Genomic DNA, 16,446 nt, shown 5'->3' with positions numbered 1-16,446 from the left:
GAAGAAGGTGCGGTTAATAACCGCGTCGACATCTTCTTCTTCTATTATTTCGGCAATGTCCTCTTCTATAGTAGGCCTCCTAGAAAGGCTATCCGGTCTAGTATACTTCTTCCTAGGAACGTAAAAGACGTCGAAGTTAAACAAATAGATCTAGGCAACCTACCGAGCTATCGTAGAGTTAGGCAGGTCGGAGGCTATACGGTTAAGCTAATAGACTAGCGTCTAAGCATCGATTTCTAGACGAAAGAACACACTAAAGAGCTATAGCCGGAACTTCTTTAGAGCCTTATAGACCCTAAGGCATTCTCGCTTACTAGTATCGTATCGGGCTTCGATCGGTTTCTATAGTCCGGAGTCGTACCTAATAGGATAACGCAAGGATAGCTCCTTACGGTTACACTATATTAGTATCTCGCTATAGCCTTCCCCGCTCGAGTCGATAGCAACAATTATCAAACCCGCACCCTCTAAGTAGTTAATAGATATTAGTGCAGGTACGCTAACGAGCGCCTTAGTTACTATATCCTTAGCCGCTTAGTAAACGGAGGTCTATTCGAATTTAGCATCCTTCTTAAGCAAGGCGTATAAGGGCTTATATACTAATGCAAAGTTCTCGACCTAGATGCGGAAGTAGGAGACTACTCTAAGCTAGGTTCGGACATCCTTCTAATAGGTAGGATCCGGCTAGGACACTATCTTTAGGACCCGTATATTATTAGGATAGCGGCCGTTCTTATTAGTTACAAACCCGATAATGTTTATTCGTTTATATAGGAGCTAAAGCTTCTCCCTATACACCGTTAGGTTAGCTCGCTCTAGGTCGTAGAGGACACTATCGAGGTTCTAAATGTGTTCGAGAAAGAACCTGCGGATGCTAGGCTCTACTTCTTTATTATCGTACCTAGTTTTAGGGCCCTTAATGCCGATATCGTCGAGGAAAGGCATCGCTATATAGGAGATATAGGCCGCGAGGACTTGGTTTATAATACGAACGAACTAGGCTACTAAGTTAGTTACCCCTTAGGGAAGGGTAGTTTGTCTATATAGCCTAAGAGATATCTCGAAACTAGTAAGGTCGCGGCTATTAGGATAGAGAGGGATCTAGTCGTAGCCCGAGAAAACATTAACTAGTAAGGCTATAACACAGTTAGCAAAAGCTTCCGAGAACCTATTAGTCTCTAGGGGAAGGTTACCATCTCTAATCGTAACTGCGTTAAACTTTTATATAGCGTTAATTAGACGGTACTTCTTTAGTTCCCTAGGAGCTATCTTCTTTTAAACTAGGAAGTATAGATTGCGATACGAGGCATAGGAAGGTTCTAAGGTGCTAGCCTTTATACGCTGTCGTATTATGTCCTTAACTATACCTCGTAGGCTTAGGTTTAGCTTAAAACCTAGGTAGGCCTAAGGCTTATACTCGATCGTTCGGATCTTCTACGGAGGGGCAACCTCCGGATTTATTCTACCTAGGTAAGTGAAATCATATACTAACACGGCCTCGCGATTGTATAGAAGCTCGTATAGCAAATCTAGTTTACGATCCGAAAGCTCGATACTAGGTTTGATTTTCGCAAGCCTCTCCTCTATTAGCCTTAACCCCCTAGGGATAGTAGAAAACTTTTTAGTAATATACTTCTAATCGTACGGACTATCTCTAGGTAGTAGTGTCGCCTCCTAATTAAGGCACTTTTGTCGCTAGTTAGGATTCCCGCTAGAATTAGACCTATCGGTAATATGTACGCTACCCTTTATAGGCTTAATCTTATTAGCTACCCTCTTATATAGGGTATATATACTAATCGATTGTCGAATCCGAGCCCGCTCTCTTTGTCGCTAGGCTTAGAGATTAGCGTAACAAAACAGCGCGTAAACTTCTTTAGAAGTTTCCTTAAGTCGATAGGTATGCAGCTAGTAGTCCTAATTTATAACGCCGGCGAAAACGTTAGATTCGTAATAACACCCCCGGGGTAGCATTAGACTCGCGCTCTAATTAGTTAGTTTAGGTAGACCCGCGTCCGGTAGTAATACCTCCGGCGACGATATATAAGATAGCATTATTACCTTAACTTGTATAGCAGGTATAGGTAGTCGTTATATTATACTCGCTATCGCTTCGAGTACTCGTCTTCTTAGTATAGAACCTAGAAACTTGCCTTAACGTATAGAGCGGCGCACTTCTAGAAATGACCTATTTAAGCTATACTAACTTATAGCGCAGATTGCCGGTCTTACAACCGCGCCGTAGCGTTTCCCGAAGACCGTCTAGAAGTAGTAAGGATATCCTCGTAGGACTTATAGCTAGTGTTGCCGATATAACTAGTAAACACGACTCGGTTGCCCTTCTAGTTAGTAATAGTTCCCTCTTAGGAACTATCGTCGCAGTTGCGCTAGATACTACGAGTTATGCGAGACTATAGCCGACCTAGAATAATTAGCGTGTTTAGGTCGGCGGCGATCTAGAAGGTAAAGGAAAAGCATATACCGAAGGCGTCTACTATAATATTATAGCAAGTACCTACTAGCGCAACCTCTCTATTTACTCCCTATATACCTAGGGAAATGTCTCTATTTATTAGCAGCCTAAGTTGTTTAGCCTAACGCTTACTTATAATAAGTAACTCCGAACTATTATTAAGCATTGCTAGCATCTATTAACTATAGCTCCCGATAGTAACTTAAATATAGATAGCGGGAACGATAGCGAAGGAACGGGTAACTGCGGAAAGGTCTATATTATTAGAGATAGAATAAAGTTCCTTAGGTCGAGGAGGTCCTGCTCGACCGATTTGTTAGCTAGTAAACCGGACAGCCTTAATAGAGACTAAAACTAGAGTAGGGTCGGGATTATTACTATCCCCTCGGCCTATCTCCTTAACTCCCTCTTCGTTAGCATTATCGATAGTATCTTAGTTCTCGTAGGTTACCGATTCGCCTTCTACTAACTCTTAGATACCTAAAAATTTAGGAAGGAACTATAGGGAAGAGACGTCGATATAGTCTTCTCGTCCCTGTTTCCTTCGGAGGGCAGCGAGGTCTTTTATAAAGGTAGTATCGTTAGGGATTCGGCTCTAGAACAGGTTAGTAGGCAAACCGTATACTAGCAGCTCTCCTATAGATACATTAGACTTAAGGTCTAGGAACTATAAAGCCTAGAAGAGAGCGTTTGCCTTTGTATCTAAGGAGTTAGCTAGGCTAGTACTATACTTTTTTATATACCTATTAAAGCGAAAGCTCTTTAGGTCGGATAACTTCCGTTTGTAGGCAGGTAGGTTAGCTAGGCCTAGGGTACTACTAATATCGGTAGTAACATCCTCTATATCGACCTCTAGAGTCTCTAGGACGACTAGGCTTTCTATAGGTAGGGTGCTAGGGGCGGTGCTAGGTACGGTACTAGATCGGGTAGCGCGGTCTATAGCTATCTAGAGAGTCTTAGTTTTAGCGGTTAACTCTCGCTATTGCTTAGCCTTGTCGGCCGCCTTGTTCTTTAGTACCCTAGTAGGGGCTGCCGCACTAGGGCGAGTAGGGTTCTAAGGGCTCTTACCCTTGCTTTAGGACTAGGTCTAAGACCGTATAGTAGCGTAGATATCTATACTGTTCTTAGTAACCGCGTAAACATTAGTAACTACGTCCGGATCCTAAGAAACAAAGTTGACTTTAATAGGCTTAGTAGTTCCGTTACTGCTTCGCTCCTTAACCTGTTTTGCCCTAACCTTCTAAGTTTCTTGTTTAGTAATAGCGGCGAGGGTACTGTTCCTAGTGTCCTTAAACTCGATCTTGCTGCTATACTTCTTTTCTAGAAGGGTCTTTAGCTAAGGCAGCTTCGGGGCTCTCCGATCCTATTCGAAATCAATCTTGTCGCCGGTGTCTATATAGTAGAATCGGCTATTTACTTATATAATAAGCTTCCTTTTAAGAAGCTCTTTCTAGATAGGGCAGGAGGATTAGATATGTTTGAACCCGCTACACATCTAGTACTTGCTATCTAAGTTAGAATAGATCTTCCGTATAGCGTAGACATCTACTAAAGGGGCTTTAGGGTAGTTAGGATCTGAAACCTAGTAGACTAGTAGTATATCGCCTAGTATAGTAGCATTAATAACCTCCCTAACTCGCTATAATGCTTTCGCATTTAGGTTTAGCTAGGCTAGGGATTCAGCTAAGTCCGCGACATCCTAAGAGTACTTAGTAATAGTAGGAGTTACGGTCTTAGGACTACTTTACGATTTAGGAAGGAACTTAGGTCCCTTACTTACTAAGGCTTCTTTCCTAACCTGCGCTAGGTTATTCCGGTCTTCGCCGTAGATAAACTTCCTCGCATCGGCTATACTATTAATGTCGGCCTTAATATACACTAGGACCTCTTTATATTTCCTAAAACTCTTAGGATCGGACTCGCTAAGCTTATAGCGACGGAAGATACGCTAAGCTATAGGCTACGGCAACCCCTAGAGGAGCAGCCTTGTTCTCTAAGAGTTTTCGAGATTACTCTGTTCGATACTATCTACTAACTCGACAAACTCGCGGATATACCCCTTTAGGTCGTTATCCTTAGTACGCCTTACTAAGTAGAGGGACTCGAGCTACGTACGACTGCCTTTAATGCGACGGCTATCGCGCTCCCGATACTCCCTTATAAAGGCTATCTTAAAGGTCTCCTAGTTAGCATTAGACTTGTCGTCCTTTTCTAGGTAGCTAACTAGGGTTTTAAGGGTTCGGTAAAGCTTAGAGGAGGTAGTCCTCGTAAAGGACCGAATCTTGTACTAGTCGGATTCTCTATCGAGCTCGTAATTAACTAAGCCTTCCTTAAAGCGCTTAATATGTACTATAGCGTTCTACTCTTCGAATAGGGGATTTGCCCTACTCCCTAGCTCTAGCGGGCGACGCTTGTTTTAACGGAGAAGCTTAGTTTGCTTCTCTATTATTTTTATAAGGATAGTATAGAGCGCCTCTAGCGTAGAGGGCGTAGGAGGCTTACTTATGTTAACTAGTCGCCGCCTAATTTCTTCGTTAATAGGATCTAGGGCGTTTTCGGATTTAGAGGATTCCGCTAATTCTCGATGTTCGTTTTCGCTAGAGCTAGAGCTTATTCGATTGTTATAAAATAGTTAAAATAGTTGAAATAGAATGCTATATAAAGTTGAAATAGAATGCTGTATAAATGTGTTTTTAGTAACTTTAGTCTGTTTGGTTTATTATAATATTACTATACGAGAGAGTAGTATATTAGGCTATTTCTCCTAGTATTACCCCTAGGGTAGCATTAGGATTTAGCCTCCTAGGGGTCGCCTAACTACCTCTAGGAGCTAAGTTTAGTAGATTTTAGACAAAAGCCGCTTAGAGGGAGAGACTGCAATCTCTATTTATACCTAGATCCTAGAAACTAGCTTGTATCTCCTTTAGCTAGGCGGGGGGGCGGTAGCCTTCTTTTTCTAGTAGAAGGCTAAGTACTATCTAAGCGAGGCTGCGAATCTAGGAACGCCCTACCCGATTAATAGGGGACTTCCCGGCTATCCGACCTGTAATCCGTATTTGCTATTAATTGATAGTCTTAGCAAACTAAGCAAAGCCGATAGGTAATTAGTCTATCTCCTCCTTAGGCGGGGCTTATCTCGAGCAAGCGGTACTAAATAGGTCTTCGACCTAGAGCCGAGTCCTTAGAAGCTAGCTATAGCTATAGACTAGGCCCTAAGCTGTAATAGTCCTAAGGGTTTGTAGCTTTTCGGGGTTAAAGCGATGCCCTCGTTAAGAGGTTTCTCTGCTTATCGTAATAGCCCCTTAAGATACTTCGGTATCGTCCGTATCGTAGGCTCTTATCGTGCCCTCGCTTTAGTTATAGCTATTCGTGCCTAGAGACTACCTTTAACATACCCGAACCTGTTAGATATAAAGAGATAGCCCCACCTTCGGCTCTAATAAAGGACGGAAACCAAAACTACTACTACTACTAGCAGTAATAGTATAGGCTACCGAGGGTAATATAACCTATAGTAATATAGGCAGCTATGTTTAGCATAATAGGATAACAAGACGGTTGCTTAGGCTGATAACTAGAGCCCTGCAATATAGGCATTATAGAAGTGTAATATAAACAATATACTATACGAGGTTAGTGCTCTATCTACAATGTAGAAGGAGGCCTCTTATATAGGCTTAAAACTCAGCCTAGGTGTATAGGGCCGGTTACTAGCTAATACTATATACTAGAAGCTCTCCTATAGACACGTTAGACTTAAGGTCTAGGAACTATAAAGCCTAGAAGAGAGCATTTGCCTTTATATTATAGGAGTTAGTAGGCCCGGTACTATACTTCTTTATATACCTATTAAAGCGAAAGCTCTTTAGGTCGGCTAACTTTCGTTTATAGGCCGGCGGGTTAGCTAGGCCTAGGGTACTACTAAGGTCGGTAGTAGTATCCTCTATATCGATATCTAGAGTTTCTAGTACCTCCGGAGTAGCTATACTAGCTCGCGTTGCACGGTCTTTAGCTGTCTAGAGTGTCTTAGTCTTAGCGACTAATTCTCGCTGTTTCTTAGCCTTATTAGCTGCCTGCTTCTTAAGTATCCTAGTAGGGGCTGCCGCACTAGGGCGGGTAGGGTTCTACGGGCTCTTACCCTTGCCCTAGGACTAGGTTTAGGACGACTAAGTTTAAGACCTTATAGTAGCGTAGACATCTATACTGTTCTTAGTAACCGCGTAAACATTAGTAACTGCGTCCGGGTCCTAAGATACAAAGTTGACTTTAATAGGCTTAGTAGTACTATTACTACTCCGCTCCTTAACCTGTTTTGCCCTAACCTTCTAAGTTTCTCGTTTAGTAATAGCGGCGAGGGTACTATTCCTAGTATCCTTAAACTCGATCTTGCTACTATACTTCTTCTCTAGAAGACTTCTAAGTTAAGGTAGCTTCGGGGCTCTACGATCCTACTCGAAGTTAATCTTGTCGCCGGTATCGGTATAGTAGAACCGACTATTTACTTATATAACGAGCTTCCTCTTAAGAAGCTCCTTCTAGATAGGGCAGTCTAATTAAATATATTTGAAACCGCCGCATATCTAGCACTTGCTATCTAAGTTAGAATAGATCTTCCGTATAGCGTAGACGTTAACTAAAGGGGCCTTAGAGTAGTTAGGATCGGAGACCTAGTAGACTAGTAGTATATCCTTTAGTATACTAGCATTAAGGACCTCCCTAACTCGCTATAGTACTTTCGTATTAAGGTTGAGCTAGGCTAGGGATTTAGCTAAGTCCGCAACGTCCTAAGAATGCTTAGTAATAGTAGGAGTTATAGTACTAGGACTACTTTGCGATTTAGGAAGAAACTTAGGCCCTCTAGTTCCCGAGGTATCGTTCCTTACCTAGGCTAGATTATTCTAGTCCTCGCTATAAATGAACTTCTTTATATCGGCGGAGCTATTAATGTCGTCCTTAATAGCCTCTAGGACCTCTTTATACTTCCTAAAGGTCTCGGGATTGGCTTCGCTAAGCTTATAGCGACGGAAGATACGCTTAGCCGTAGACTATAGTAACCCTTTAAGGAGCAGCCTCGTTCTCTAAGAATTCTCGAGGTCCTACTAGTCGATGCCGTCCGCTAACTTAACAAACTCGCGGACGTACTCCTTTAGGTCGTTATCTTCGGTGCGCCTCTCTATATAGAGGTTCTTAAGCTACGTACGACTACCTTTAATACGACGGCTATCGCGGTCCCGATACTCCCTTATAAAGGCCTACTTAAAGACCTTCTAGTCGGTATTAGACTTGTCGTCCTTTTCTAGGTAGCTAACTAGGGTTCTAAGGGTTCGGTAAAGCTTAGTAATAGTAGTCCTCGTAAGGGACCGGACCTTGTACTAGTCCGACTCCTCTTCGAGTCTATACTCGGCTAAGTTGTCCTTAAAGCGTTCTACGTACGCCGTAGCGTTCTACCCTTCGAATAAAGGGTTTCTACTACTTCCTAGCTCTAGCGGGCGACGCCTGTTCTAACGGAGAAAGTTAGTTTACCCTTAAATTATCTTTATAACGATATTATAGAGAGCCTCGGGTATAGAAGGCTCGATAGCCCCTAGGTCGACGGCGCTTATAATAACTAGTCGTCGCCTAATTTCTTCGTTAATAGGGTTCGGTAGGTTATTAGATTCCGAAGATTCCGCTAACTCGTAATACTCGCTTTCGCTAGAGCTTATTCGATTGTTATAAAGTAGTTAAAATAAAATGCTATAGGAAAGTGTTTTTAGTATATATTGTAGGTTTGTTTCGATGTTGCTATGCGAGAAAATAGTATGCTAGGCTGTTTTCTTCTAATATTACCCTTAGGGTAGTATTAGAGTTTAGCCTCCTAGGGGTCGCCTAGATACCCCTAGGAGCTTCAATTTAGTAAATTTAGATAAAAGCCGCTCGGAGGAAGGAACTACAATCTCTATTCATACCTAGATCCTAGAAACTAGCTACTTTACTAACTATTGTTATCTCCTTTAGCTAGATAGGGGGGCGGGGACCTTCTTTTTCTAGTAGAAGGCTAAGTACTATCTAAACGAGGCAGCGAATCCCGAAACAATCTACCCGGTTAATAGGAAAACTGTCTAGGCATCCGACCTGTAATCTAGAAATTGCTATCGTATAGATAGTCTTAGTAAACTAAGTAAGGCCGATAGGTAATTAGTCTATTTCCTCCTTAGGCGGGCAGTAGCTTATCTCGAGCAAGCGGTACTAAATAGGTCTTCGACCTAGAGCCGAGTCCTTAGAAGCTAGCTATAGTTATAGACTAGGCCCTAAGCTATAATAGTCCTAAGGGTTTGCAGCTTTTCGGGGTTAAAGCGATGCCCTCGTTAAGAGGTTTCTCTGCTTATCGTAACGGCCTCTTAAGATACTTCGGTATCGTCCGTATCGTAGGCTCTTATTATGCCCTCGCTTCGGTTATAGCTATTCGTGCCTAGAGACTACCTTTAATATACCCGAACCTATTAGATATGAAGAGATAGCCCTACCTTCGGCTCTAATAAAGGACGGAAACTAATACTACTACTACTACTTATAGCAATAGTATAGGCTACCGAGGGTAATATAACCTATAGCAATATAGGCAGCTATGTTTAGTAAGATAGGATAACGAGACTGTCGCTTAGGCTAATAACTAGAGCCCTGCAATATAGGCATTATAGAAGTATAATATAAACAATATGCTATACGAGGTTAATAATCTATCTACTCTATAGAAGGAGGCCTCTTATATAGGCTTAAAACTAGCCTATAGGTATAGGGCCGGTTACTAGCTAATATTAGGAGGGCGATTTGTTATTCCGTAGTAGTAGTTAGTAGAAGAGACTATATAACTAGGACTTCGAGACATCCGTATTTAGTCGGTTAGCTCCGAGAATATTATATAAATACTGTTTAGTATAGGAAGAGGTAAAGTTCTCGTTCTCCGACGAAGTAAAGTAGCCGTAAGTAGCAGCCTTACTATTTGCGTCGTTAATAAGATTAAGGTAAGAGGCTCCTAGGGTATTAAAATTAGTATCGTCGGAAACGGAGTCGAGGAGCTAAGTAGAAGTTAATATAGATATAGAACTATAGAGGTAAAAACTTGCTTACGTTAGTTAGGAACGCGCCGTCGAAACCTATAGCGATCTCCTCGTTCTTATCGACGTTAACGAAGAAGTATTTACCTAGATTTTCCTATTAGGATCCTATTATTTAGATAGGGAGCGCGTAACGTACCGTAGACTTCGTAGCCGTTAGTCTTAGTTCTAGTAGCTCCTTTATCTTCCTAACGCTTAGCGCTAGTACTGCTCGAGGTTATACGGGTCTCGAGAGCGTAGACGATACTAATACTATTCTTATATAGAGAATTAGAATAGTATATATCGAAGTAGCCCTTAGTACTAGGATTCTTATACTCTAGGGCTTTAATCTAAGGACTACCTAGAATATACGCAGCGGTAAGCTGCTTTAACGGTATATCGCTACTATCGATTACCGGGAAATAATAGATATAGTTAGCGTTAAACTTAGCTATAGCGGCGTTTTCGCGCTTATCGAAGGAGCGGAAGAAAGCTAAAAGGGTAGCGGCGGTAGCGAAGATTATTAAGACTCTATATTTCTAAAGTACTTCGATATCGGCGGATACTCCGATCGGTGCGGCATAGTTAGCTATAAAGGACTAGAGGATAATAGAGAGGGTCGTTAGGCGGAGGTTAACTTTAATCTTAGAAGCGAAGAGGATAATATCGTCGGTAGGGCGGATCGAGATAGATATCTCGGTAATAGCTATACTATTATTGCTAAAAGTAGATAGAGTAGATTTAGGGTAGGCGGCGATAGCTAAGAAGAGGGCTAGAAGTACTACTAGGAGTAGTAGCGCGTTAGAACGTATTATAACTATTGCGAGGTAGAGCTACTACTATTACAAGGTACGGACGCTACGGAGTCGAGTATATAATTATAGTTCTTATTAAGAGCTATAGGAAGGTTATCTTAAATACTCGGTTAAGTTGCGTTAGTTACGTAAGGAGTACTACGGCCCGCGTTTTATATAATCTTAACTACTTTACTTTAGTAAGAGCTAAATAGTATACGTATATAGAATTGAAAGACTTTCTAAAGTCGTCTAGTACTTATTTCTTAGCTATAATAATATATATATATCGCCGCTAATACTATCTATATAAATGCTTATTTAGGAGGGCGATTTGTTATTCCGCAGTAGCAGTTAGTAGAAGAGACTATATAACTAGGACTTCGAGACATCCGCATTTGGTCGGTCAGCTCCGAGAATATCATGTGAATACTGTTTAGCGTGGGAAGAGGTGAAGGAGGAGGAGTGAAGTCGAAGCACGGATCGCATTTTTCTTGGCGGAAGTTTTGGCAGGCAAGTGCAGCCGAGGCGCTCGTTCCCAACTTCCACCCAGGATTTTTCTTGCACATCACGAATTCAACAACGGAGGACGGCAGCATTGTGTTGGCAGGATGTCTAAACGAGAGTGGGAGGAGGGCGGTGGCGGCGGCGATGGCGACGGCGACGACAGACCGCCAAAGCGTGTTCGGGCAGAACGTCAGGCACCAATAGTGGAAGAGATTCACTATGCGCGACAACTCCAGCAATTCCTGAGCTTCCGCCAAGATGGCATCCCGCAGCTTCGCAACGGCATCGCATCGTTCAAGAACTTCCTCGAGGCCATTCTGTACCATCGCGACGAGGAAGGCCGCGCGCGTCAAATCTCCATCCTTCGCGAATATCTCGACTCTCAGAAACCGGCCGACGCCAAGAATGCAGAGCAACCGCTTCTGGCCCAGCTCTGGCAGGCTTGGTCATTCGCAAATCAGAACAACAACGACCGCTTGGCCTCCGCCGTCAGTGCGGTAATCGCCCTTTTGCTGAAGACATTGTCCGGAGAACTGGCACTTCGAGAATATGGCATTCTCCTGTGCCGCACCGTCCTACAGCACCAGCATCTGCGCATTCTCAAGCGATGTCTGGATGCACCGCAGCACAAGGATTTCCTCATCTCACCTAGCCTACGACTGATCACAGAGGTGGCCACATTCGACGGTGGAGTCTTGGCTGCTAGCACATATCGAAAGCGGGAACTGAGCTTCGATCTCAGCACAATCCGGCGCTGCTTAGGTCTGGTCAAACTGGATCTTTCCGAGGAAGATGCCAAGCGACGTCCTTCCATCCGCACTCTGACTCTCCGATACATAATAGCTCTTATGAAATACTTGCCTCCTAGGGATAAGATTGATCTATTGCAGAGCAGGCCACTATGCAGCTCGCTCTTTCACTTCCTCCGAGACGACCCGGCAGACCTCGTTAACGAGCTTCTGGCTACGGTGGAACACAGCATTCTCAAGGACGGAGAAGTAGTACGCTCCGCGAAAGCAGCCTTACTGACGCCCCAGAACCTGGAGAAAGTCACAGAAATTGCCACAAGGAGCGCAGAGGACCATCCCGCTTCCGTTAAAGCCTTCGCATGGTTGAAGGCGGTGTGCACAACTCCTTCATACGGCATTCTCAGGCATAATGGCTGGTATCCTCCTCGCACCACGTCTCTTAATAGCAGAGCACAAGACGGCAGCATCGATTTAGGTCTCGAAAGCATCGACTTCTATGACAGACCTGGAGCGATAGAAGTGCGCAATCCGACACTATTGTCTTGGATCCTGACATTGCGCGCTCACAACAATTTGCAAGAACGCGAGCTACTTCTCTCCTGCTTTCAGGCCGCTCCAGAACTCGTTGCTGCCTACTTCAACGATCGCATAATTCAGCTGGATCCGAAACTGTCGAACACGTGGATAGCATACGCATCACTTCTTTTTGAGATCGTGAACCTGCCCGTGCCACCAGAATTTGCAGCAGGAGAAGAGCCCGTCTCTTTGCCACCTCAGACCAGGATCCTCATCGACAACGTACTGCCGCGGCCATTCACACAACAGATTTTAACGCGCTGCCTAAACCAAAGCAGCGAACTGATCACGTTCTTTGCAGTACGCATCCTGGTCGTGGCGTTTCAGAAGTTGGGCACAGTTTTGCAACAGCTTCATTCAAAGACCGAGGACAACCGAGCTTTATGGGATGAAGCTGCTGAACGACTCAAACAGCTATTTGTGGACAGGTGTCCCGCTATGAAAGATGTCATCCAAGTCTATCGAAAGCTAGCGGACGATGATGACCACGCGATGCAGCGTGAGGCGGTCTCAAGACTGCTCCAGCTATACTACGTGATAACGCCGTCACAGGCATCTGAAGAACAATTCGATGTATCATCCTCGCTCACGACTGCATTACTACGCAGCGAGAAAGCAGACACCGACGCCGGGGCTGAAGTATCTGGACTTCGAAACCTAGAGCTTCAGCATTTGCTCAATATCGCTCAGTACAGCACGGGCATGAAGTGGTTCCATAAGCAAGGCGGCTTGTCTTATTCTCCAATCACTACTTTGCTACGCATACATCGTCTCGACCCCAGAAATAAACAGTTGAGACATCTAGTCGAGCATGTACTGGTTGAGAATGGACTTGTGAGCTCAGGCGAAGATGGTAGTACTTCATCTGCAACGACTGCGCTTGTCGCCAGCACTACACATCTTGAAGACGAAAGTGTTGTGTGGGACTTTCTAGACGACTTACTTGGTCGAGGAAGCCGCAAGCCTGTCAAGTACATTGACGACTTGGAGCAACTGGTTCCTGGTGCTCCACTTCCGAGCATGTTGTCGGCTGTGGTGCTAGAGCAAGCCTCATTTGTCAAAGCGGGCGACAAGAGCGAAAGCAAGCCAAAAGCAGCCTGGATCCAGCTTTTTCTCGACCTGCTGCGGCTTACATCAAATAATGGAGACGTTCTTGACAAGGTCGTCAAGAAGATCAACAAAGACCTCGGATCGCTTCTTCAGTCCTCATCGCAGGATATACAAGGCCTTCTCGCAGGCGTGCACTTCCCGTCTGAAATACAACAAGACCCAACCAACCACAGCGACGAGGACAAAACATCACATCCCCAACCCCTCCCATTCAACCCACCACCCCCAGAAACAACTACCCACCCCGAACTCTCCCGCTGGCACCAAAAAGACCTCGACCTAGCAATCACCGACGGCGACATCACCGCCCTAATCCTCAACCTCAGCTCCCCAACCTCCCCCTCCCTCCGAATTCAATCCCACATCCAACTCACAAAACTCCACCACACCCTCAAAACCTCTTCCTCTTCCTCTTCGCTATCCGAAAACTCAACCCAAATCTCCCTCCTCATCGGCGAACTCCTCGAAACCTACCCCACAAATTCCACTTCTTCGACCCCTCTCCCCTACCTCGCTACAACTTTCGCAACCCACGCTTTAAAAGTCCTCACAAACCCCACGCATTTTTTATACCCGAAAGTCAACAAATTCCTGATGAGAGGGCCGGAATGGAGGGTGAGGAAACTCGCGGGGTTTTGGTTGGATTTTGTTACATCTTCATCTTCAACTGAAAATGCTGAGGAGGAGGAGGAGGGACATTTCTGGAAAGAAATCGCATGGGTTTTGGAGTGGTTTGTTGATGGATTGAGAACGAGACACGATCTGGATTGTTTTTTTCTCGGCGGAAGAGGAGGGAATGGGGGGAAGGTTTTCGAGAGGATTTTGGGTTTGGGGATGAGTCCTGCTGGTGCGGCGGTGGAGGGGAGAGGGAAGGTTAAGGTGAGAGAGAGGATTTTGGAGTTGGTGTTTCGAGCTACGTGTGTGGAGGGTGGAGGGTGGAGTTTGGGGACGAGGATGGGGGTTTTGGGGTGGTTGGATATGGTTGGAAGGGAGGAAAATTGGAGACGGGATGTGGTGGAGGGGTTGAAGGAGAAAATTTTAGAGGGGGTGGAGGGGGAGAGGTTGAAGGGGTGGATGGGGGTGAGGAACATGAAGGATGGAGGTGGAAGTTTTTAATGCGGATGCTACTACTTGGTGGGTGTATGTATAACAAAGCTCTCCAAACCACATCACATCCTCCCTCAACTCAAATCTGCATATAAATATCCCTATGCCTCTCCTTCACCCTCTCAATCAATTTCCTCAACGTAACCACCCCCTCAAATCTCCCGGCATTAATATAATGCACTCTCCTTATCCACTTGTCCTCCTCCTCACATCCCACAAGCCTCCCCTCCTCCGTATTCCAAGAACACTCCATCTTCTCAAAAGCCGTATACCCAATCTTCGCCTCCACCTCTCTGAAAGGATTCGGGGTCAAAAGCTGCAAATCCGGCCATATCTGTGGAATTGGATTCGCGTCTGCATTTTCGAGCATTTCTGAGATTTGTTTTACGGTTGAGAAGACGATGTGCAGGTCTTTTATCGGGATGTGTAGAGGTTTGTTGGAAGGTTCATTGCCTTCGGTTTCTCGGTTATGGCGGTCTTTAGTTAAGGACTTGAGTTTTCGCATGGGGGATGAGGAGGTTGTGGAGTTTTCGAAGCCGGGTCGTTTTTCGATTAGGAATTTATGGAGGAGGGGGTTTATTCGGACGCTTGGGTAGTTGAGCATTTGGCAAAATCCGTGAGGGGGTAAGGGCGCTTTGGTTTCGTAGATTTTGTGTTTGTGGCAGCCGCGGATTGTTGTGGGCTTTTCGCATTCTTCTCGGGGTTCGAGCCAGAGGTGTCGTCTTAGTAGTTTTGAATTCTGAATCGTGGCGCGGAAAAATCTTGAGACACTTTGGGCTGAGAGGAGGACGGTGTACATGTCGACGTTCAAAAGAATTTGCTCCAGGAGCTCGGCTGGAAGGGCTGTGATAAGGTCTTTGCAATTTTGAGCTTTTGGTGTTTGACGTGATTTTGCCGATTGCTGTGCTGGATCGCGCAGTTCCCCAGGAGGCGAGCGCTGCTGTTCTTTGACGGGTCCTAATTTCTTAAAAATGCGTGGCAGCACACTTTCGGGCGTCGATGGGTCTATGGGATGCATGGCAACCCATTCCAGCTGAATAAATTCATCCAGGAGTGATTCTGGCGCCATGATCGAAGTTGGTGGATTTGTCGTTGTTCCTGTCGTTCTGAAGCGATAGTGCGAGAAATACTTATAGAGCCTGTTTTGCTGAGGACAAATATCCAGGGCGCACATGTGGATTTGTGGGTTTGAATCTTGTCGGGAGCTACCAGGAGAGCTCAGAATCCGGTTAGTCATCTATGCTGCGTTACCGTGGTTGGCAGCCTGTTTCAGCAAGGCGGAGATCATTTTCTAGATGCAACGTGACACTGCCATGTGCCAAAATGAACCCAGAGGTCCACGCCGTATAAGGCAAGATGCAGAGCTGGCCACACCTACGTCTTTGCCGCCTCATTCCCACTCGGTACCCTTCAGTCGTTGCATCAAATAGTCGACTTCGACAGTCTTGGTGAGCGGGATGACATGATCCTTGTACATGGCCACCACGGCGTCCACGGGAATCTTCTTGGGCGCATCGGCATCGAGGTTGGGGTCTCCGCCATACATCTCCGCCTTCACTCGCAGGCGCTCCAGCACTTTCTTTTCGACCCTCATATCCGTGATTGCCTCATCTATGCCTTTAGTGTCGCCGGCTTTGATGAGCTTCACAAACTTGTCAGGGTCCTGCTGAAACTTGCTCTCAGCAACGAACTTGCCAAAGTGGATTCGGCGAGAGAGAGACTGCAGGCAATTGACATCTGCAGTAGCTGCTGAGCCGTAATTCTCCTGTGCTTCGCTCTTCTCCGTTCTTGACGGACACACGCCCTGCAAGATCTCCTCCTGATAGCGTCGCTTGAGTTCAGTGTTGAGGTTGACATCGTTCTCCCACAGCACTTTTGGGTACTTGAGTGGAGGAAGAATGATCTCTTCCATGGCATCTGGAAAGAAAGGGTATTCGTCGGGGGACTGGTAGCGCCGAATTCGTGATTGTAATCGTTCTTGCTCTCGTAATACCCAGTCTGAGAAGGACAATTCGGAGGATGGCAGTGGAATTGCTCCTGGCGTGTAAATG

The 16,446-nt window shown here is 45.1% G+C and overlaps 2 protein-coding genes across 2 annotated transcripts; one reads left to right on the top strand and one right to left on the bottom strand.

Annotated features, from left to right (window-relative positions):
- Positions 1-919: 919 nt before the first annotated feature.
- MYCFIDRAFT_208945 (uncharacterized protein) lies at positions 920-15,721 on the top strand (the record flags this gene model as incomplete). Its single annotated transcript, XM_007932547.1, has 4 exons — positions 920-930; positions 10,757-10,771; positions 10,804-14,390; positions 14,444-15,721. 4 exons carry the CDS (start codon positions 920-922, stop codon positions 14,488-14,490), a joined length of 3,660 nt encoding a protein of 1,219 aa, XP_007930738.1. The 3' UTR covers positions 14,491-15,721.
- On the bottom strand, positions 14,387-15,722 carry MYCFIDRAFT_212364 (uncharacterized protein). Its single transcript, XM_007932546.1, has one exon. The coding sequence runs from the start codon at positions 15,630-15,632 to the stop codon at positions 14,475-14,477; it is 1,158 nt and encodes a 385-aa protein (XP_007930737.1). The 5' UTR covers positions 15,633-15,722; the 3' UTR covers positions 14,387-14,474.
- Between the last annotated feature and the right edge of the window lie 724 nt (positions 15,723-16,446).

The sequence above is a fragment of the Pseudocercospora fijiensis genome (assembly GCF_000340215.1).
Source record: "Pseudocercospora fijiensis CIRAD86 unplaced genomic scaffold MYCFIscaffold_9, whole genome shotgun sequence".
Lineage (NCBI taxonomy): Eukaryota > Fungi > Ascomycota > Dothideomycetes > Mycosphaerellales > Mycosphaerellaceae > Pseudocercospora > Pseudocercospora fijiensis.
This window is presented reverse-complemented; position numbering and strand designations above follow the sequence as displayed.

What these genes read in the sequence shown, in the direction of transcription:
- MYCFIDRAFT_212364 (XM_007932546.1), bottom strand. Translation starts at nt 15,632, where the DNA reads ATGACTAACCGGATTCTGAGCTCTCCTGGTAGCTCCCGACAAGATTCA.